Raw genomic sequence first — 22932 nt, 5'->3', positions numbered from 1 at the left:
CTCTCTCTTTCATGCACAATTCACCATGCAACTTGGTGTGTAAAATATGTATTGGCTGACTAGTGCAACAAGTTGTATATTTTATTAGATCAACTGAGGACTTTTACCAAGAAAGAGATATCAAGGGGTGTGTAGATTTGTTGTTTTCCACCGCTCATGATTCTGGTTTCATTACTCATAACTTAAAATTAGTGAGTCTCATGGTTGAAGGGTTTGTTTGGATTTGTTTTCAGTTTTTATTTTTATCACTCAATTCTCTGATTTTTGAATGATGAATTATGGAAACTGAAAACACATTTTAGGTGTTTTCAAATTATGAAAAACTGAGTTACGTGGCATTTTTGTAATTTTACTCAATCGGATGGGACCCACTTATGCCTTATCTCATCAATCTGACTTCATGAGCATGTGCTCTCCCCCTCTCTCTCATCTTTTTTTTTCCCTCATCAAACACACAGCTCTCATCTCTCTTTACCGGACCTCCACAAACCCATAACTCACTACCACATGAGCATCACATACCACCTCCACAGACCCATAACTCACCACCACCACGAGCATCACAGCATCATCGAACCTCAAAACCCAAATGCCAAAAACATAAATCAGATCCATTCACACCGCTGGGTCACGCCACCTCCACAGACCCATAACTCACCGCCACCACGAGCATCATAGCATCACCTGACCTCAAAACCCAAATGCCAAAAACATAAACCCACAACGCTTGTAGGTGGCTCCCCTTCACACCGTTCTTCTCCGTGTCATTACCAGTCTGAGCAGTGGCCGAGTTTGGGTTGGACAACGTCGTCAGATTGGTTGGCGTGACTGGGGTGAAGGATGAAGATTCAGCACCAAACAAAAACTAACAAAACCCACAAAAATTAAACTTAGAAATCTAAGTTTTCAATCAAGATCAGACCCACTTGAATTCAATCAAGATCAACTCAAAAAAATAAATTTTTGGGACGATGGAGATCGGCGCTGGGTGAGGTCAGAGGTGGATTTACTTTGCTAGGTTTGTTGAGGGTTTTTTAAGAAACAGGGCTGAAGGAAAAATTTTGGGAGAAACAATGGCACTGTGACTGTGGTGGGTTCCTTTGCTAGGTTCTTTGGTTGCACTTTGGCACTGTGACTGTGGTGGTGGCAAAACAAAATGAGCAGTGAAGAAAATGTAGTGAAATGAGTGTGAGGCGGGTAGACTAACAGAACTCACTGACATGGTGCTCAGGTATGGGTCCCATAGAAAGTACAAAAAAATTGAGTTATGAGAAGCTGGAAACTGTGTGCCAAACATGCCACCTTTAGGGAGTTGGGGTATTTTAAGTGATAAGTGATGAGTGATGGATGATGAGTGATGAGTGAGGACTTTTTTAAACCAAACAGCCCCTAAGCTTCACATTGCAGAGGAAACCAAATTTACCAGTTGTTTGTAGAGTTTGGGATTTAAATTTTGGATTGTGGTAACGGGCACCATTAACACCAAACTTTATATCAGATATTGTCTTTATATCAGTGTTTTGTCAGTTTTATACACTTTTTGTTCAAATTTATACCATTTCTTCTATTTATTTAATTTTTTTATTTAATTAGACCTACATTATTTTAATCTTAACAAACATCGCACTGTACTTGTTAACCTTTGTTAACATTTGGCTTAAATTTAATAGGTCATAACACATATATTTCAGCCTCTCGCTTTCTGTTAAGACTTTTGAAACACCCTCTTGATTTTATATATCAGTATTAGACTAGCTAGCTAGTCTCTGAGAGAGAGAGAATGACTTTAGAAGCTGTAGTGTTCCAACAGGACTCGTTCAATAATGGTTGCAGGGATATCTATGCTTTAGGAGCAGGTGGAACTTGGAGCTATGGCCTGGGTCTTAAAGAAGACAAAGTCTACTTTGAAAAACTTGGCAATAATGTAGAGCAAGTCTCCATTGCAAACTTGGAATCTTTACCTTCTTCAATGGTTCAAGGTGTAAAGGAGCGAGACGCGAACACTGCCTCCCCAGATAATTGCACGATCACCGATCGTGGATTCTTGGCTCAGGGACTTTCTTTGGTGGAAGCTCCAGCAGCAGCAACAATGGGCAGGCGAAAAAGACGGCGCATCAGAAGAACCAAGAACAAGGAAGAAATGGAGAATCAGAGAATGACTCACATAGCTGTGGAACGCAATAGAAGGAAGCAAATGAACGACTATCTCACTGTGCTTAAGTCTATGATGCCTGCTTCTTATGTGCAAAGGGTAGCTATTCTTTCTATTTCCTTAGATAATTGATTAGTAGCATGCTTTTTGAAAGTACTTTTAAAATTTTAAATGCAAAAGAAACATGATACTTTTGGTTTTGTTCAAAGATCGAGAAAAGTATAAAATTTGTTATAATTGATTTGTGTGTGTATGTGTACATTTGAGAAGGGTGACCAGGCATCAATACTAGGGGGAGCCATTAATTTTGTGAAGGAGCTAGAGCAACTCCTCCAGTCCATGGAAGCCCAAAAAGGAATCAAGCAACGACTAGACAACAGTTTGTCCTCTGGTCTCTTCTCTGGGTTCTTTACCTTGCCTCAGTATACCTGTTCTAATGAATCCAGCGAATCAATGATGGAGAAGCGGTCAGCCATTGCAGACATTGAGGTGACAATGGTAGAAAGCCATGCCAATATCAAAATACTATCAAGAAAACATCCCAAGCAACTCTTGAAAATGGTGGCCGCCTTGCAATCCTTGCACCTTATCGTTCTTCACCTTAACGTCACAACTGTGGATAATATGGTCCTCTGCTCTTTCAGTGTTAAGGTTAGTTTTTTTTTTTTTTTTTAATTTATGTGAAAGATGGAGATTTAAACCGAGGTTCTCCTCATGTAGAAACAGCATGATGCCCAATGAGGTATAAGACTTTTGAATACTAAAATTAACTTTTCATACATTTATTTTGTAAAAAATTTCAAACCCATTATTAATGTGGGGTTGTGCTGGGTTTGAAACAGGTTGAAGATGATTCAAAGCTAACCTCTGTGAATGAGATTGCAGCTGCTGTGTATGAGATGGTGGGTTGGATCCAAAAGGAAGTTCAATTTGCTTGAATAACCCTAGAATCTTATGTATTTTGTAAAGTTTTTTCTGCTTCTTGTATTTGGATTATAGGGTTGGAGTATGGCTAGACTTAAGCTTTTCAATATTTTATAGGAATTATCAGTTGCTTAATCTGAGCAATTTAGTTGCCTGTGAGAAGTGAGAACTAAGCCATCTCGTGCAAGCAACATTCAAGTGCCATATACATATATATATATATATATATATATATATATATATGAGATAGGTTCAAATTATACTTGGTATAACTTCACAAGAGTTACACATTTTTTAGACTATTAATTACTAATAGATTTAAGAGTAAAAAAAACACTCATAATAATGTCATTATTATTCCCTAAAAATTAGTGATTTAGGCATTAACTTTTCTTATTAAAGGAAAAAAAAAAAAAAAAACACTACAGCATTAACTCTCCACTCTCCTCCACGTCATCATCTTCTTCCTCTTATCCTCTCTCATATCTTTCTTCTTGCTCTATGTAATTTTAGGTCATCACTATTGATTTCTTAACAGTATTTTGTCTTGAGGTACTGGAAAATTTTAGAAGTATATGGCCAAAGTCACAATTGTTTTAGAGAACGATTGTTGAGGCTAAGTATTTCTAAAAACCTCATGACAAACTTTATTCAAGGTACTGCCAAAACTCAAATGGATGAAAAGAAAAATCTCCTTTTTTCAGACCATATACAGTGGTTAAGTAATGACAAAACAATACTCCCTCCATAATAAATGAGTTCACAAAATGGTAATCATGTTTATTAAAACAAAATAAAGATAGCTTATATTTACAATTTAATCTTGAGCATTTTTTAAATGGTGGAGGTCTGAAAGTATAGTGCCAAAAAAAAAGATGAGAGGAAGAAGATGATGATATGGAAGAAGAAGAAAAAAAAAGAGTTCATGCTGTGGTTTTTTTTTTTCCCTTCCTTAATAAGAAGAGTAAAGTTACACTTTTTTTACACCGTAAATTTCTAAGAGATCTAATGCTTAAAAAAAAACATCATTAAATGTTATAACTTGACACCTTTTTCTCTCTCCTTATTTAATGTTTTTCACTTGATTAAAGGACACATGCCATTTTCAACAACCTGCTTTCTAAATGATTCATCCTAAAAGAGAAATTAAATAGATATTTGATGATGAAATTAAATTATTTGAAAGAAAAGTTATAAAATTATATATACGATTGAAGTATTGAACACAAAAGTAATCTGCTTCTTTTTAAAAGTTTTCACATTGCAAATACAACAATAGTGAAAAATTATTATCTGTGCTCATGCTTTGGTCCTCCATATAATATAAAAATCTTTTCTTATAAAGGATAAACAAATCATTTGAAAATGAAACCGTACACCTCTTGTACTAGAAAGATTTTTAATGCAATGATTTGCTTATAAAGGATATACTAGACGGTCTCTTAAATTAAAGTATGCAATGATTTGTAATGTATGTATAGTATTGTTCTAAATTAAATTGATATTTTGAAAGCAATAATAAATAAGGAGAGAAAATGTTAGTATTAATTAGGTAATACTATTAATATGGTAAAAAGCAATAACATTTAATGATGTTTTTTTAATCGTTAGATCTTTTAGAAATCTATGGTGTAAAAAAAGTCTAACTTTACACACACACAAACACACACACACACACACACACATATATATATATATATATATATATATATATATGAGTTGGGTTCAAGTTACACAAAGTGTAATTTTAAGTAATGTAACACCACTTAATATTTTTTAATTGGATACGAATTTTGACAAATCAATTATTGGATTACATTATCTTTGTATATTCTTCATGTTTACAAAGTTTCAAGGTAATCAAAGATCAATAGTCATGTCATCAATCAATTGTTTAAATTCAAGTTTTTGTAGTTTAAAATATTACATAATAAATGAGTTTATGGATTGAATAGTAAATAACATCCGTCCCATCAAAAAAAAAAAAAAAAAAAAAAAAAGTAAATAACATCCGATTGGTACAAAACTAAGCATGCATGTTAAAAACACATAGATTCAAAATATGAATTCAATAACAAGTTATTGAGTAGTGTAACATTGTTTAGAGTTACACCATATGTAACTTGAACCCAACCCTATATATATATATATATATATACATGTGTATGTGTGTGTGTGCATGTTCTATATATATAATTATTTTAGTAAAAGTTTTAGAAACGACTTGGTATTATGCATAGTACTCTACCTTATCATTACTGTTCGAATGTCAATTATTAATGTTAGATTTATGTTTCTTACAAGTTTCCTTATGCCACTAATACGATAGTTGATCGCTATAGTGGGCCTTTTTGGTTATATCGAGCTGGGTTGCCTCCTGCGGTACTGGGCCCAAATATTCTGAGTAAGGGAGTTGAGACCGGTCCAACTGCAACTCAATTTGGTCCAACTTGCGCATAAACTATGCATCGTTTGCCAAGAGCGCTCTTACGGCGGGCAGAGCTGTTTTAGATAAGTCGTGGCAAGCAGATATAATAATAATAAGACAAAAAAAAGTACTTTGACTTCTTAATTAAAGTGAATAGATAATCCTTAATCAAGACAAGATAATCACAGTTTAACAACAATTGCTTTTATAAAGAAAACAAATGGAATAAGTGCGTAGTATATGGGTTAATCAAAAGAAGAAAGAAATCAAATCAAATTTGATCCGTGGGACCAAAACCAGAAAGGGAAGAACGCCTCTTCTCAAAGTGAATAATCTCCAGGGGAAATCCTGCCGTGGAAATTAATCACTTTGAGGGAAACGAACCTGAATGGTTGGTGCACAATAGAACTCTTTATTTCTGGCAAAGAACAGGACTTTGAGAAGGAGAGAGGGAATCAACCTATTAGTGCATGCCTACTGCTTTAACTCTCTATCTTTTTCTTTCCTTCTCTTCTAATATTCCCCTTTCTTATCTTTTTTTCTTTCTTCCTCTTTTTTCTTAATACTTGTTTTTTATTTCCTGGTTTTCAAATTCCTATATTGTGGTGCTGGTCTTGTCCCCTGTACACGGTAAGGGCCTCTTTTTATAGTGCCTACTGTGACCGGGTTTTAATATTTTAGCCCTTAACCACCTTTGTCTGGTTTGGGTGTACTTGCCAACTACCACTGGTCCATCTGTGTGCCACTCCCTATCACCAAATAAAAGAAAACTATTTTGTTTGTTTGTCTGCCGTGGCACCCTTCCTTGCTATGGTGTGAGTGCCTTCTCTCTCCCTATCCCTCATGGTATGCACCTAATGGTTCCAACTCAATTTTACTTCTTTTGAGTGGTATGTCATCCCAGCAGGACACTTCCCCCAAAAGAACCCGAGCGAGAACCTCAAAAATAGGTTTTTCCCCTCTCCCCATCGCCAAACCATACCCTCTTACCTCTGACCCATGACCTCACCATGTCCTGTATTGGCTGGATACAGGCTGGTGAGGTCTGGACCTTGCGCGTGCCTCTCTTCCATGTATGTCCAAAATCTACTTGCTGTTCATGCGTTTGCCGTGATTGGCCTACACAGTCTGCCATCCGTTTTTGACTATTTTCTGGTTCCCCTTTCTTTTATGGCTTGCCCCACTTAGGAGCTGGGCCTTGCTTGACGGTGGGCTTTGCCTTTCTTCAGCCCACCCTTTTTTCTGCTACCATCTCCTGCCATGCCACTCCATCATTCCTGCTGCGAAGTTGTTTGCTTCAATCCTGCTAGGCCTCTTTAGGCCTACCGTTTATTCTTCTTCCAATGGCCCAGTACAGCCATTGGTTCTTTCATTACATCACTGGCGGGCTCCTGTGTCCCATTTGCTTTCTCTTGGGGGTCCCTGGCCCATTTGCTTTCCTTGGGCTTCCTTGGCCTTTTTCTTAACTTTGCATTCCCATGGGCTTTTACTGAGTTCTTTGGGCTTCCCCGGCCCAATTGCATTATCCCTCATCCTTGGGGCTAATGGGCTTGCCATTAACCCCTTACTTTCTTTACCTTCATTACTTTGAACCTACCGTGGCCCATTTTCACTTTTCTACATCATATACTGCCCATGGTTTTCTTTTTTCTCTCTTTCCGAGTTCATTTAAGCCCATTTACCCCCTCAAGGCCCATTTGTTTATCTCATGGGCCTGTGATCCATTATTCCTGCCGCTTGGGCTTAATGGGTTTTCTATCCATTTACCAATTCTTTTCTGTCCGTGTTGCTGGGCTTCTCCTTTCCACTCAGACTTCCAAAATGGCCATCAACAATCGTATAAACTCAAAATATATAGGGATGCTTGAATTTAATATTTCAAAAATCTGTAAAACTAAGGAAAACATTGTATTATGTATTTTTAACAATGAGGGGGATTTAACAAAGGAGAATAGGGCTATGCTAATGAGCCCAAGGCTCATGGCTATTATGTAATTTTATTTTATCTGACTTTAATTATGAGATTGACTCACAAAGTAACAAATATGGTTTAACATGGAATGTAAACATTATTAATGATGAGTATTAAAAACATTTACCACATCAATAATTTTAGAACATGTAATAATAATAATAATAAATAACTTAAAAAGAAAACATTAAGCTGTTTTTATTTTGAGTGATACTATGTAGTACAAATTTTACTACATAAATTTATTACAATTTGACCTATTAGCTAGCAATCACCAAATAGTTCAAACATTCATTTATGGAAAATGCTAAAGTTATAAATTTTACTACCTTAAATTTACAAATTGATACTATTGCACACCCTTGGTACGATAGTCACTCCACAAGTATAAGTGCTTGTGGAGTGTGGAGGGCAAGAGTCGAGGTTTAAGTCTCCAGGAGAGAGTTTTACACACATATACACTTAGATTAGACTAGAATAGAATTTCTATCTTATATCAAAAAAAAAATTTACAGATTGATGTAGCAAGAATACGATGGATATATTTAAAAAACATATTAAACAAATGTTTAAATTACTCTTTTTTTTTTATGTTGTAGCACGTAGTTTGTAAGACTTTTTTTTTTTTTTTAGAATACTAAGTATTTTTAAATACACATACCAAAGGAGTCAATTTCATACCAGAGGCTGCACCGGTTTGACCAGTGGAACAATATATTTCGATATCAGTCAATACCGATGTACCGTTTCGGGTTTACCGTTATTTTTTATATTTATAAATATGTGTGTGTGTGTGTGTGTGTGTGTGTGTGTGTGTTAAAATAAATATAAAAGTTTACCATAAAACATTACCTCAATTCAAAACAAATTATTCATAATTTTAAACTTTAGCATCAATTAAAAGGAAAAAAACACAATATAAAAAATAGAAAGCTTAATTGTTCATTGCATACTAAGAAAAAAAATAATACTAATAAGTTAATACAAATAAGTTACCATTCTGCCCTTACAAAAATTCAAAAATTACAAAACTAAAAATTTAAAAAAAAAAAAAAAAAGCTTTATTTCTGTACCGGCTAGTAATGCCCGAAATCAGCCAGTATGGCCGGTACGCCTAGTATTTAAACCGGTACGAAACATTGGAATTTCGATACTAGTATACATACTGATATGATACATACCGACCAGTACCGGTACAGTATCGACCACCTTGACACACACACACAAAGGGAGAGGGGAGAAAGTTTTAAAAAAACTGACAATGATGTATTAAGTATTATGTAGTTCTTCTTTAAAAAAAAAAAATGTGGTAGCTTTTGCATTTTTCTTTATTATGTTGTTTAAATAGCACCAATTATTTTCTTGCCACATCAGCTTGTTAATTAATAAAAGGCTAAAGTGCAAACTATGCTCTAAAGTTTAGGGTCTTTGGATTTTACACCTTGAAATTTTATAATTTAGATTTTATTCCTAAAGTTATATTCTGCTTGTATCAACAATCTCTTCATCCATATTTTCCGTAAGTGCCACATAACTTTATCTCACAAGTTTAATTTATCCAATAAAATAATAATACATCATCTTTTTATTATGTGATGTCATTTTTGTAGCCAAAAAGACTTTAAATGATTAACTTTCCTTATGATACTAATACAATGGTTGATCGCATAAACTCAAAATATATATATGGATGCGTGAATTTAATATTTTAATATATAGGCTAGAAAAGGGCTAAAAAAACAAAATTGGCTCCCTATTTTTAATTTAAGTTTGATCAAGCAAAGGAGTATAAAAAAAAATAAAAAAAATAAAAAATTCTAGTTTCAGAAATAATTATGTTCAGGGAGGCCCCAGCTCCTATGCTCTTATTCCCGATCAAATTGTAATCCTTTATCTTCAAAAAAATTATGGTAATAATTAATGACTAAGATAAAAATAATCCTTTTTTTTGGCTGCGGGATGAAAATTATTCTTGAAACGCGAAAGGAATGTACAAAAACATGTTCACTTCGTGGGAAGGAATGAAATGGTACTTGTCCCCTTTCTTCCTTCTTACATTTACCACGGCCCAATTGCCATTGAAGGACACTCAACAATAATCCTTTTTTATTTATATTTGAGAATGAAAATTGAAGGGTAACACTTTGATACTTTTTGGGGTTTGGAATGGTGAAGAAAAAGTTCAACATAAGATAAAAAACATAATTTATCTTTATTTTGATCAATCTTATATAATCATTTTGTCAAGCCCATTTGAGAGATTTCAAATTACTATATTCCCATAACATGAATATACCAGGAGCTATGTCAAATTAATTGTATCCCATTACTTATTGTATTACTTTTTGGGATGGTTACAACTTTTCATATAGAAGTGTTATCTACATAATACTAATAGGTGTATTTTTTTTTCTTAATAATTTCGATAATTAGAATGAAAGAAGTGGGATTTGAAATCTAAACCTTTCTATTGAAAACACTATAAAGCGACAATTGAGTTACAAATTTCTTGATAAATAGAGTGATTATTAATAAATTTGGCTTACAACAATTTTTTTTTTTTTTTTTTTTTTTTTTTTTTGAGAAACCACCCCAAGAAGAGGGGGGAGGAAATATATTAAGGAATATCAGAAAGGTACACAGATGCAATATCAGGGGGTAAGTCCTCCATCCAGACATGAAATTGGGAAAACTTACATGCTAATCTTGCAAGCCTATGAGCTACTCTATTTCCTTGCCTACGAGTATGACAAAAGGATAAATTCTGGAAAGCTGAGGAAAATAAATTGATGTCCCTAATGATGTGCCCGAAGCTTGAAGAATCCAATCCACCTCTGGTTAATGCTCTGATGATAGTTTCCGAATCACCTTTGATTATCACCTAATCTAGACTTAGTTCTTGTGAAAACCTATGGAACTGCGCGCTGCCAACACTTCCACCATCTCTACTGAGGTAGGCAGTGGAATAGTTTGTGTTAAGGTAGTCATAACAAGACCTTTGCTGTTTCGAACAATACATCCTAGACCTGCTAAGTTCTTCTCTTTAAAGGTTGCCTCGTCGAAATTGACTTTCACCCAACCCACTAGTGGAGGATGCCATCTGGAGGTTATAGTTGCCCTCGGGGGTGAGAGAGGCAATGACAATGCTCTTTGGTATTCCTACAAGTTATCCACGGCCATGGCATTAATCTTCTCCAGCTAGACCATTTTCTCACCAACACGAAGCTGATTCTTGCAAGCCCCAATCAGAGACACAATCATAGCAAACAGCTCAAAGAGGTCGCTGTGTTCTTGGCAAAGTTGAATGACATCCAAGAATGAATTGCAATTCTTGGAGATCTTAAGTAACCAAGCAAACTTGAGCTCCCAGATTAGATTTATTGCACGGCCAAACCACAGAGCATGAAGCGAAGTTTCACTCTTGAGTTTACAATCAAGACAGAGGTCATCGCTTACAATTTTTCGTTTCATCAATTAGCTTTTGAAGGCAGAGAATTTGGCCTAGCTCTCCATAGTAAGGTTTTGACTTTATTGGGGACTCTTGAGCTCCAAATGCCCTCCCATATTCTTTTAGTGAGTGACAAATCTAAAGATGATGGTGAGTCCTTCAACTCTTCCTCCGTAAGAAGTTTGTATCCCGATCTAACTGAGTATATTCCATCAAGATTATGAGGCCAAAACAACTTATACTCACAATCACTAGGACTAAGACCTGAGCATCATTGCCAAGGAAGTCCCTCGGAGACACCACTCGCTTATTATAAGGATTAGAGTCCAGGGAGCCAATTTTCGTGATAGATCCAAATCAAGGAACCATTTCCCACCCTCCACTGCACTCTTCTACTAATCACCTCCCTGCCCTTCAATATGCTCTTCTAGGCGAACGAACCATTACCTTCTTTAGCATAAAAAATGGAGCCCTTTGGGAAAAATTTTGCTTAAAAGAATCTGTGAAACAGTGAGGTCTTGTTGTCCAGCAGCTACCAGACCTGTTTGGCTAACATGGCGTCATTAAATTTCTAGAGTTCTTTGAAACCCATACCTCCTAAGCTTTTAGGTTGACATAATGAGCTCCACTTGGTCCAGTGGATCTTCCTTTGATTACCACTTTAACCCCACCAGTATTTCCTAATCAAGGCCTCAATGTCATTGCGAAGGGTGATCAGGAGCTCGAAGCAACTCATTGCATAGGTGGGAATTACCTGTATGACTGCTTTAAGGAGTACTTCACGGCCAGCTTGGGAGAGAAGCTGTTCCTTCCACCCTTGGAGCTTTGCCACAACCCTTTCCTGATATAAAGCAAGCTTGCTTTCTTCTTTTTTCCCACTAGAGATGGAAGGCCAAGGTACTTTTCATATTGTTTGATCTCTTGCACACCAAGTGATTCTTTGATCTGATCCAAAATGTCTGGAGGAGTGGATTTGCTAAAAAATAGGCCGATTTTGTTTTGATTCGACTACTGCCCAGAGGCCCTCTCATAACATTCCAACAAGACTTGAATTTTTTGGCATTCATCTAGGGAGGCTCTGCAAAAAACCAAGCTATCATCAACAAAACATAGGTGAGTCAGTTTAGGGCTCTTTTTGCATATGGACACACCTCAGATCTGTCTAGATTCCGCCACTTGTTGTAAAAGACTGTGAAGGACTTCTGTACAGAGGAGGAATAAGTATGGTGACAATGGATCACCCTGGCGTAATCCTCTTAAAGGTTGGATCACTTTCGAAGGTTCACCATTAATAAGGATAGAGTAGTTGACGGTCGTAATGCATTCCATGATTAGAGCAACCCATCTTACATCAAAGCCCATTCTCTTCATAATAGTCTCTAGATAAACCCATTTGACTCGATCATAGGCCTTGCTCATGTCCAACTTCAAAGCCATGTATCCTGATTTACCTTTTTGATGGTGTTTCCTGTAGCGGAGAGTTTCAAAGGCCATAAGGATATTGACTGTGATGACCCTCCCTGCTTGGAAGGCACTCTGGTTCTCTGATACTACAATTGGCAGAATAACTCTAAGTCTATTTGCTAGGACTTTAAAGACAATTTTATACACTACATTACACAGGCTGATCGGCCTATAATTAGTAATAAACTTAAGGGATTTAACCTTCGGGATCAGGGTGATATTGGTGTTGTTTTATTTCTCTAGGAATTTTGCAATTATTCAAACAATCAAGCACTGCAGAGCAAATATCCTCACCAATCAAAGACCAGAAAGACTGATAGAACAGGGGTGGCATACCGTCAGAGCTTAGGGCTGTTATGGGTTTCATCTGTTTGATGGCATCTTCCACTTCTTCTTTAAGAAAAGGTTTGAGGAGTTAAGCATTCATATCCTCCATGACAGAAGGTTTAACAGCCTCCATGATCTTAGAAAACTCCGTCAGATGGGATGAGGTGAGCAGGGAGAGGTAATAATCACAGGCTATATATCTTATTTGGTTGTCCTCCGTGCACCATGAATTAGAAGAATCTATTAACCCTGAGATTCAATTTCGTTGAAATCTGTGGGAAGCCTTACTGTGAAAATAGCTCGTATTACAGTCACCACACTTAAGGAAAAGGGCTCTCGAACATTGCTGCCACATCTGGTTTTCTTTATCCAGAAGATCATTGACTTCTGCTCTTAATACTTTAACCACATCACAGTCTAAGTTCCTTTTGGCTGCATCAATCTCGGCCTTGGTGAGCATTCTCTCTTTAATTTCAAGTTGTGTTTTGATACTACTGAAAGATCGATGGCTCCAATCCAAGAGTTTTTCTCCACAAGGTTTGATTTTACCTGCAATCTGCAACATGGTAGCATTCCGAGAGGATAACCCCCAAACCACATTCGCAGTAACACTAAAACCACCATCACGAAGCCACATTTGCTCAAATTTGAAGGGACGGTTTGGGCGAGGAATTATTCCTTCCGGTTTGATCATTATTGCTTAATGATCAAAAGAGTAAGTATGGAGGTGTAATACCTTAGTGCTCGGGTTGAAAGAGAACCACCCATTGTTAGCCACCACCCTGTCAAGCCTTTCAAGGACCAATCCACCAGCACGTTTTCCCCTCCAAGTGTATTTTTCCCTTACATTTCTAAGGTCCATGAAACCGCACTCGTCTAAAGCATCAAGGAAATCCTTCATCATACTCTCTTTTCAGGGTCCAAGGCCAAGCTTTTCATGTGACCAGAGAATTTCGTTGAAATCCCCAGCACACAACCATGGGATTGAGAACCGGTAGTGAAGATCACGGAGAAAAGTCCAAGTTTCATGCTTCCTGGCAGAGTCAGCAAAACCATAGACTCCCTTGAATCTCCATTGGTCATTTGAAACATCCCCAACGATGGCGTCGATCTGGTTAGGAGATGAAGATACCACTTCTACATGTACTGATTTCTTCCACAACAAAACTAAACAACCTACTTTTCCAACACTGGGACCAACCCAACAATGATCGAACTTCAACTCATCACATAGTTGTCATAGCCTAGCTTCTCTTGCCCATGTCTCGTCAAAAAACAGGGCAACAGGATCTTGTGCCCGAGTGACTACCTCGAGCTCTCAAACTGTGTGCAGGTTCCCAAGCCCACGCACATTCCAGCAAAGCCAACTCATCTTTCTCGGCAAGGCTGAAGATCAGCCTCCGCCGTTGGTGACAATTTTCAACATGGACAACGCCGACACGAGCTCTGCGTTTTGTTGGAATGGAGGATTCTAGGTGATTGAGGGAATTACATTTACCTAAGGAAACATCTGAGCTATGATTTTTCTTGAGGTGGGCGGGCCTTTGGATTCGCACCCACTTGCCTTCAGAATGGGCTTTGGAGTGCATACGGTCCATGTCCATGTTTGACAAGTCATTGAGGGGAGTGGACTTAGTAGGCTGTGAGTGAGAACCCTCAATGATTGGACCTGGTGGGTGGGCTAGTTAAGACGTGTTGGCTTGTTTTGTGGCTAACAAGGATTCGTTTGAAACCAAAGAGGATGCCACCACCTTGTCAAAGCAGTGAATCTCGCAATCAATATTTTGAATTAGCTGCTTAAAATCATCAAGCTTTGAAGATTTCGGAGGGGAATCCACCTTGGTTCTCTCAAATATTTTTTGGTGAGCAAAATCCTCTCCGCTTACAGATTCGATCCCCTGATTCTCGGTAATCACATCAACTGCCCTCAAATAAGGGGGTGTAGGTTTTGGAGAGTACTGATGTTCCATCATCAACGGATTGGGAGGGGGGACTGCGGTGGAGGGGGTGGAAGTGCCCGTCTTTTTCTTCACAAAGAAACCTAGCACCGAAATTACTTTTGTCCTCGAGGCGATGAAGGGAGGTGCTCGGAGCCAAGACCCAAACTGCTAGTCTTCGAGTTTAAGGCTGCATTCGCTCTCAATCCAGGACTCACAATCTCTATCATCATGCGTGAGACATCCACATCAATAGCAAAGGTTAGGGAGGTGTTCATATTTGAAGGAGACCCAGTGAACCTTACCATCTTCTAGAGTTATGAGTCTTCCTCTACAAAGAGGTTGAGAGATATCGACCAACACTCTGACTTTTATGAAGCTGCCTCCATCCCAATCCGTAGCTTCGTTGGGTGAAGTATCTTTCCTACTGGCTCACATATTTGTTCTGCAATCTCTCTATTCCTAAAACGCAACGAGATGTCATAGACTTGAACCCAAAAGGCGACCTTTGTTAACTCCGATGCTTTGACTGAAGCATCATTATCGTAGCAAGAAAGAACCATAATGTGCTTGTCAAAGCTCCAAGTCTCCAATGAAAGAATACGATCAACATCTATATTATTGTCAAAAGAAAAGAGGACAACATGATCACCAATATTCTTGACCTTGAAACCCAACTTGGATATCCAGAGAGGGGTGAAGGTGGTGGCAATGGCATCAATTTATAAAGGACGTTTGGTTAGGAATCTTGCAACAATGTCATATTCAATAATGGCTTGCTCGCTCTTTAGACATAGACCAGGGCCCTTTCTATCCGAGAGAGATAAAGAGTTCTAGTGTTTAGTTAAGTCTTCCATCCCTCGGGAAAGATGACCTGAAAACTCACGTAGTGTTTCCCAAGCCCCAAAAAGAAAAACCACTAGCCTTGCAATAACAGTGTTATCTCACAAGGGACACACTCTCTTTCCAAGGAAGGGACGACAGTGCCACGCCCTGTTATAAGTTTTCAGAGAGAAAACTTCTCCCAGCGACGAGCAACCTCCTAAATCCTGCACACTTCTTGAAGATTTTAAAGGAACTTAACAAATAACATCTAGGGGAATTTAGGTTGGATAACACACATGATATCCAATTATAACTAAACCATTTAGAAATTCATATTTCTCCCTCTCAATTTTTTTTTTTTTTCTCTGGTTCCGGTCCTCATCTTTGTTGATATGGAAAGAATGTGGCAACCTAATGGCTTACAACATTAGATAAAGGATAGTAATTAATTGTGAGGAGGGATATAAATACAACTATTCTTAGCGTTGTGACTTTTCATAGAAGAGTGTGTATGGAACTATACATTACTGTTCTACCCACCTACTTTCAAATGGCATCTGGCTAGAGGAAATAAATAAAAGATTAATCCAACCATCAACTTTCAAATACCACTACTACATGTAATTTTGACGTTAATAGGACTACAATCCATATCAGGGACTAATAGTAACGAGTGCTAACTTTTGAGTTCAATTTTTGTTATAGTTTCTTTTTTTTCTTTTTCTTTTTTTTGGATAGGTATATAATAGAGAGGAAGAGATAAATTTCGCCACAAAATGAGACAATATACAAAATGTCATTATCATTAAATTATATTAAATGTGACTACTAATTAAAGATTACAATATTAGTTAAAGGGAGAAAATGGGCAAATGTCCCTTTCAAAAAAAAAAAAATAGCATTTTGCCCCATTTTCCAAACTAATTAGGGAAATGCTCCTATTGTCCAAAAATTAAGTTTCAAAACGCCTCTGTAGGTATGGAGCGATTAAACTTTTAAAAAAAATTGCATGGAACTCGAGTTCCAAAATGCCGCTATAGGGTCTTAAAACATCACTATAGGGCTCCTTAAAACGCCATTATAGAGCTCTAGAATTTTTTTTTTTTTTTTTTTAATTTTCAGTTTGTTATAACTCGATTGTCCAAAAATCAAGTTTTAAACTATAACTCGATTTTTAGAAAGTCAAATTTCAAAAGAGAGACATTTCCCTAATTAGTTTGGAAAAGGGGGCAAAACGTTGGATTTTTTTTTTTTAAAGTGCAGAGGCCAATTTTCTCCTTAGTTAAAGGGTTGCAATTATGAGGAGGGACTTGACTATTCATATAGTTGTGAGTTTGCATGGATCGGAGGTGTGTGTGTGTAACTATAAATTAGGCACTACGCATCATTATTTTAACCATCTATTTTCAAATACCATTCCTACGTTAACAGGACTACCATCGATATCAAGAACCAATGATAAAACTTTGAAACATTTGAAGTCAATTTTTTTATGGTTATTCAACTTCTTTCTAGGATGAAAGAAAGTATTATTAAGGGATTAATTGAAGCAAACGATAGTTCCCAGAATGGAGATTTAAATTTAAAAGATATGGGACAACAATTTCATCGTCTTTATAAAAGTTCAAGAACTACCCTGAAAAGGCCAATATCAAGGAGATTCTATTTTCCATTACAAAGTCCGAAGCAAGGACAAAGAAGAGCTATAAAGTTCAAAAGAAAATCTATAAAGGCATAAAGCCGACTATTGGGTGAAGTACAAGGCACGGCTGCCATGAACAGCCTCGGAAGATCTAAAGCTTTCTAAGTTTCAATCGATACTTATATGGCATAGATATCTGCACCAAAGCACTTTGTATAGACTATAGCTAGACACCGATAATGCATGAATGGAAAATACGTTATTTTATCCGGTCTTGTTAAAGTCGGTGATAGTCATTGATATCCTTGAGAATAATATTTAAAGCTTCTACAGGATTCAGCTACAACTCAATTGCGTCATGACTTATAACTTCAAAGGCTTTTTTTTCTTTTTTTCTGGTAGACTTCAAACACTTTTAGTTAACTATATATGTTAAGACTACAGTAGTGTTGATGGTCCTCAACTACTCAAAATGGACGACCCTGCTCACCAAAATGTATACTAATGCAGGAAATAATAGGCACTCTATGTGGTGCTAAGGGTCTGTGGCATATTAAGATAACTCAAACCAAGAAGAATAGTTTAGAGGGGGTAAAGTGTCAAATCCAAAAAGGAGCTAAACACTTAAATTTAAGTCATTTCAACAAATCTCCACTTTAAAAATTAACATGTTTGATTCCTTAGATTTTGTGAGAAAGCGTACTAGCCAACTTAGGGAACTCATACTCCTTCTTGGTTCGAGTAATGCATCATAGATCCTTCCACACAACAAAATGGAATCAGAACTTTTACTATCACAACAAATTGGTATAAGAGATAAGGTTCGCTACTTAGACGTTTGGAGTTGTTCTCTTTGGGGAATTTCTTGATTATTTCGTAAATCTGAGTATTGTGGAAAAAGATATATTAAAATTAAAAAAATAATAATAATAATAATACTTAAGAGAAAATCAATAAATAGGCTTACAACACCTAATGTTATGTATGTCCAAGGATCATAAGTACTTTGTTGATTAAAAAAATATTCTTCTTTAGAAAATTGTGACTGCCAATATGCTTACAAAGGTAGTGGGTGGGGCCAAGTTTGAACATTGGTTGGACTTGACTAATATGCTTCATGTTTCAGCACCTTTGGATGCATTTGACGCCTATTGGTGCATTTGGAAGTAGTCGGAGATGATTCGTGCTTTGCTTTCTTTTTCTTTTTCTTTTCTTCTTGTTAGGCTTTAATTTGGTTTTGATACTTAAGGCGTTTATGAATTGAGAGAAGTCTTGTCAAGGTGGAGATGTGTTAAGGATTTGTATTTGGTAGCTCAATTCATTCCAAGATAGAGAGAGGATTTGATAAACTTAGGTGCAAATTGATCCACCAAATACAAATTCTTAACGCTTCTCCACCTAGGTGAGACTTCTCTCAAATCACATATGCCTTAAGTTCCAAAAACAAATTAAAGCTTAACCAAAAAAGCAATAATGGTAAATTGATATTTCTTGTCCACTAAGTAAGGTATTCTTTCTCCACCAAGAAATATGTATTAAAGCATTATAAATAGAAAAATACTACAAATGATTTGTTTACTTTGGCTCAAGTATCCCCCACATGAGGAGAAAATAAGACGCTTAGAAGAACACAGTGTGATTTTGAGTGTTTGTCTATTGTTTGAGTAAGAGAGCATTATTGATTGTATTGGGCTTTTTAGTGCTTCTGAAATCTCTCTTAATTCCTAGTGAAATTTTCTCTTTGCTATATGGACATATTGGCTTGGAGACCCATTTACACAACAAACCAGTATCAGAGTTTTCATTATCACATCACTACATATATGGATGTCAATTTCAATCTTTATATATACTACTCAATGCATAGAACAGAGTGGTTCTACATGAATCGTGGTAAAATTGCCATCTAAAGAGGAACGGGGAGGGGGCAGGATAAAATTTTGTCCCGTCCCACCTTAGTCATATTTTCTTTCATATCCCTATATATTTTATATACTTATAAAAAAAATCAAAAACACCCTTACATAAATAAGTTAAGAATTTATGATAAATTACACTTTACCCCCTAAACTATGATTCATTTGACACTTATCTCCTTAAATTATGAAAATGCACATTTTACCCCTCTAAACTATATCCCATGTTATACTTACCCCCTAAACTATGAGAATACTTACTTACTTTCCTAAACTATTAACCATAGAATGGGATGCAAAGTGTTACATGAGTAATAGTTTATATGTTATGCAGGTAATATTTTAAGAGGGTAAAGTATGTGTGTTCTTGTAATTAATTTAGTGGGATAAAGGTAAAAGATGATATAGTTTAGGGGAAAAAGTGTAATTTCTCCAAAAATTTATTGAGGATTATTATTTGGCAAAGGTTTGGTTTGTGTTTTTGAATTTATGTTTTATATGGTTCTTTTATCATCTATATTATTTTATTTTTATATATTTGTTAATATATTATTTTCCAAAATTATGTGTAGGGTGAGGCATGGCAATGTGACCGTGTGAGTGTGGCCTCATAGGACGGGTATGGGGTAAGGTAACTTTTCTACGGGTAGGGGTGAGAACCCATGATCCTGTTTCATCCTCCCCATTAAAATTCCTAATTGTATATTTATATACCATGTATAACAACTCTGTTTAGAAAAGGTCAAAACAACTATACATAATTTGACAGTGACAATAAGTTGATAATTAAAATGGAAACAAATACTGACTCTAAGAAGGAAATTAGACTAGAAGTTTCAATCCTCCTTTAATTTGGTCTAGCAATGAATATATACTTTTATATACTTGAAATTGGATCGCATAAGTTTGTAGGTTCATATGATATCAAATTATTACATGTAGTTTATTAATTATATAATTGGTCTATTCGTAATAAAGATTCATAGATTTATAAAGAGGTAATAAAATTCAGTCATGTTTTTTTTTTTTTTTTTTTGGATCAAAATTCCGTCATGGTTTTATTATATATAAAAAGAGAATAAGATAATCAAGTAACTAATGCACAAGTTCGAGTTTGTTTGACAATTAACTAAGCTTGAACATGTAAATATTGTTTGGTGATGAGCTCAAACTAAGCTCATATTTGAAATAAAATTAAATGAACAAACCTGAACTTTTAATACTTGGCTCAACTTAGCTTATTTACAATCTTAGTATTGGTTATACACGCAACAAATAGGTATCAAAACTTCCGCTATCTCAACTATAGCAATTGCTTTTACAGAATACGTATCAAGAAGATCTTGAAAATAAATTGTAAACCACAATTTGATGGTGGTTGAAAGTGAGTTTCAAATTATTAGACTAATCTCTATTGTTCATCCATGGATTGTGTGTGTTGGAGGAGGTGGGTTGCATTTTTTTTATACTCCGGATTGTACATTTGGCCTCATCTTTGAGTTGCTAAGAAAGAGGTAACATGGGAAGTGGAATCAGATAAATTTGAAACGATTTCAAAGTCACTGCCATTGCCAAGTTCCTAATATTCAATACTGTGCAGTGTGCATCAAAGATAAGAGGGGATGGAGATATTCATCATGAAATTCACAGCAAAAAGAATTGTGAGAAGTGCAAGCTTGAAGCTGGGGGTAGAAATTTAAGGTGCATGTACTTGCACACAAACACTACCATTATGTGAGACCACAAATGAACCAAATCATTTTATTGTAAGGAATTCTCTAGCGGTGGAGTTATGGTGGCAGGTGGCTGTTGCTCTGCATCAGTTCGGGATTGGAGTGCTCAGCTGGGTTCTTTAGTTTTCCTTTAACAGACCTCTCAAACTAAGCCATCTTGCTGCAGATATGATGTATACGCTGGTTTTTAGTGTCTGGGAGCCTGGGAGAGCAATTTTTGTAGTTCACGTTTTAAGTATGGTTGCTGCTAAGTTCACTCATCTCTCTGCTGTTAGTTTCTGCAGAGAAGAGTGCATGGCTTATGGACACACTGAACTATGTTTAATACTAATGTGTATTGCTTTTTTACATCAATAAAGTTCTGCAATTTTAATTCCCAAAAAAAAACATGTATATTACAGAATTGTAAAGAACAAACTCCCTTGAGAAATATATGGTAGTAGCACTTCAATGTAGTATGCAAATTTTGTGAATTTGCCTATGTGGTTGAATGCCCTGAACGCTTTTAGTAGCCTTAGGCTGGAGGTGAAGTTTGTATATGCAACCAGTCATATTATACACAGCATATTGTAATAAGTATAAACAATCAATCCCTAAGCTTGCTTGAAACTTTTCAATACGCGTTGGAACATTATCCTTAATGGAAAGAGTCAATTTCGTGGAACAGATGCTCTCCATTTAATACTTCGATAGCAGCTTTATGTGACTGGTTGTACAATTTAGTTACACGTCTACTGAGGCCCAAAAGGACTCCAAGAAAATTAGTACAAAGGATTAAAGGGGCCACACCCATCTCACTCATCGACAAAAATCCAGCTAGGGATAGGGGATATAGGGAAAGGCCACAAGTGTTACAACAAACAGCCCATGCAGCTAGATTGTGAGTAACAAAAATTGCAGATCTTGAGATATAGCAAAAGTCCCAACCTGATAGTAAAGAGAGTTTATAATGGATGTCCAATGCCATATTTTTAATCTCCCAGTTGGCTGCCTCAGGACTCTTATACTAATATTTTCTAGAGAAAGTTCATTATTATGGAAAACGCATGTTGACAAATCAAAATTTAATTCAGTCAATTGAATATTTCAGTAAATTCAAGCTTTCATTTTCTAGTATACCAGTCTATACTATTCAGGACTCCTGATAATGATCACCAATTGTTGAGGTGGCAAGATCTTCATGTGAATGAATATACATAGAATTTCAAGCTAATTTAAGTTCCAATTAATCGGTACCATTTATAAAGCTCTCTTATTTAACATCGAAGTGCCTAATATGTCTGGAATTGGTTCACATGGGATGATGGAATGCAAGATGGTATCCGTATACCACTCAGCGGAGTCCCATTCACTCTTATGTTTGGAATGAAATTTATTCTTCATTTTTTTATTTTTTTTATTTATTTAAGTAATAGAAAATGCAAAAGAAGGAATACCCTATGTTCACGACAATGAACTTAAAGCACCTTGAAAAAATACAAGTAAATCAATCAAAAAGATCCAAGAGAGAGTTGGAAATAAAAAATGGACCCTATGTCTGAGACCATTCAAAGAAGTATGAAGCATTAAGGACTTCAATTGATCAATAGATCTCACACTCTCCTCAAAAGTACGACTCTTGAGATCTTTCCATACTAACCGATCTTTCCATACTAACCACATCACGCACACCAGCGTCAAGTTCCATACATTCAAAAAATGTTTACCCAGCCAATTGTGCCAAGGAGGGATGCTACCTTGTCCCGCAACACCCATTAAATCCCAAACATCTTAAAGATTTCACTCCACAATGCATAAACAATCTCACAATAGATCAATAGATGATCTAGATTTTCCCATTACAATGACACATACAACACCAATTGACTAGCAATAAACCCCTCTTGATGAGATTATCAATTGTGAGAATCTTACCCCATGCAGCTGACCACCAAAAAAAAAAAGACACCCTCTTGGGGACCTAAGCACCAAATATTCTTCCATGGAAATGAATGAGCATCGGCTCCACGGATAGCATTATAAAAAGAGTGAACATCAAAATGACCACTTCTATTCAACCTCAGAGACAACTTATCATCCCCCACTCCACAAGGCAATTTTGTATAGATATACATCATGGTTTACTGTTTCCCCCTTCATTCACGGTCAACTAACCATACAAACA

The 22932-nt window shown here is 36.3% G+C and overlaps 1 protein-coding gene across 1 annotated transcript; it reads left to right on the top strand.

The window, feature by feature from the left end:
- Positions 1-1705: 1705 nt before the first annotated feature.
- Positions 1706-3217, top strand: LOC126732440 (transcription factor bHLH94-like). Its single transcript, XM_050435290.1, has 3 exons — positions 1706-2251; positions 2423-2803; positions 2995-3217. Exons 1-3 carry the CDS (start codon positions 1781-1783, stop codon positions 3088-3090), a joined length of 948 nt encoding a protein of 315 aa, XP_050291247.1. The 5' UTR covers positions 1706-1780; the 3' UTR covers positions 3091-3217.
- Positions 3218-22932: the final 19715 nt, after the last annotated feature.

The sequence above is a fragment of the Quercus robur genome, chromosome 6 (assembly GCF_932294415.1).
Source record: "Quercus robur chromosome 6, dhQueRobu3.1, whole genome shotgun sequence".
Taxonomy (NCBI): Eukaryota; Viridiplantae; Streptophyta; class Magnoliopsida; order Fagales; family Fagaceae; genus Quercus; species Quercus robur.
The sequence above is the reverse complement of the archived record's forward strand: the minus strand, read 5'-3'. Positions and strand labels throughout refer to the sequence as shown.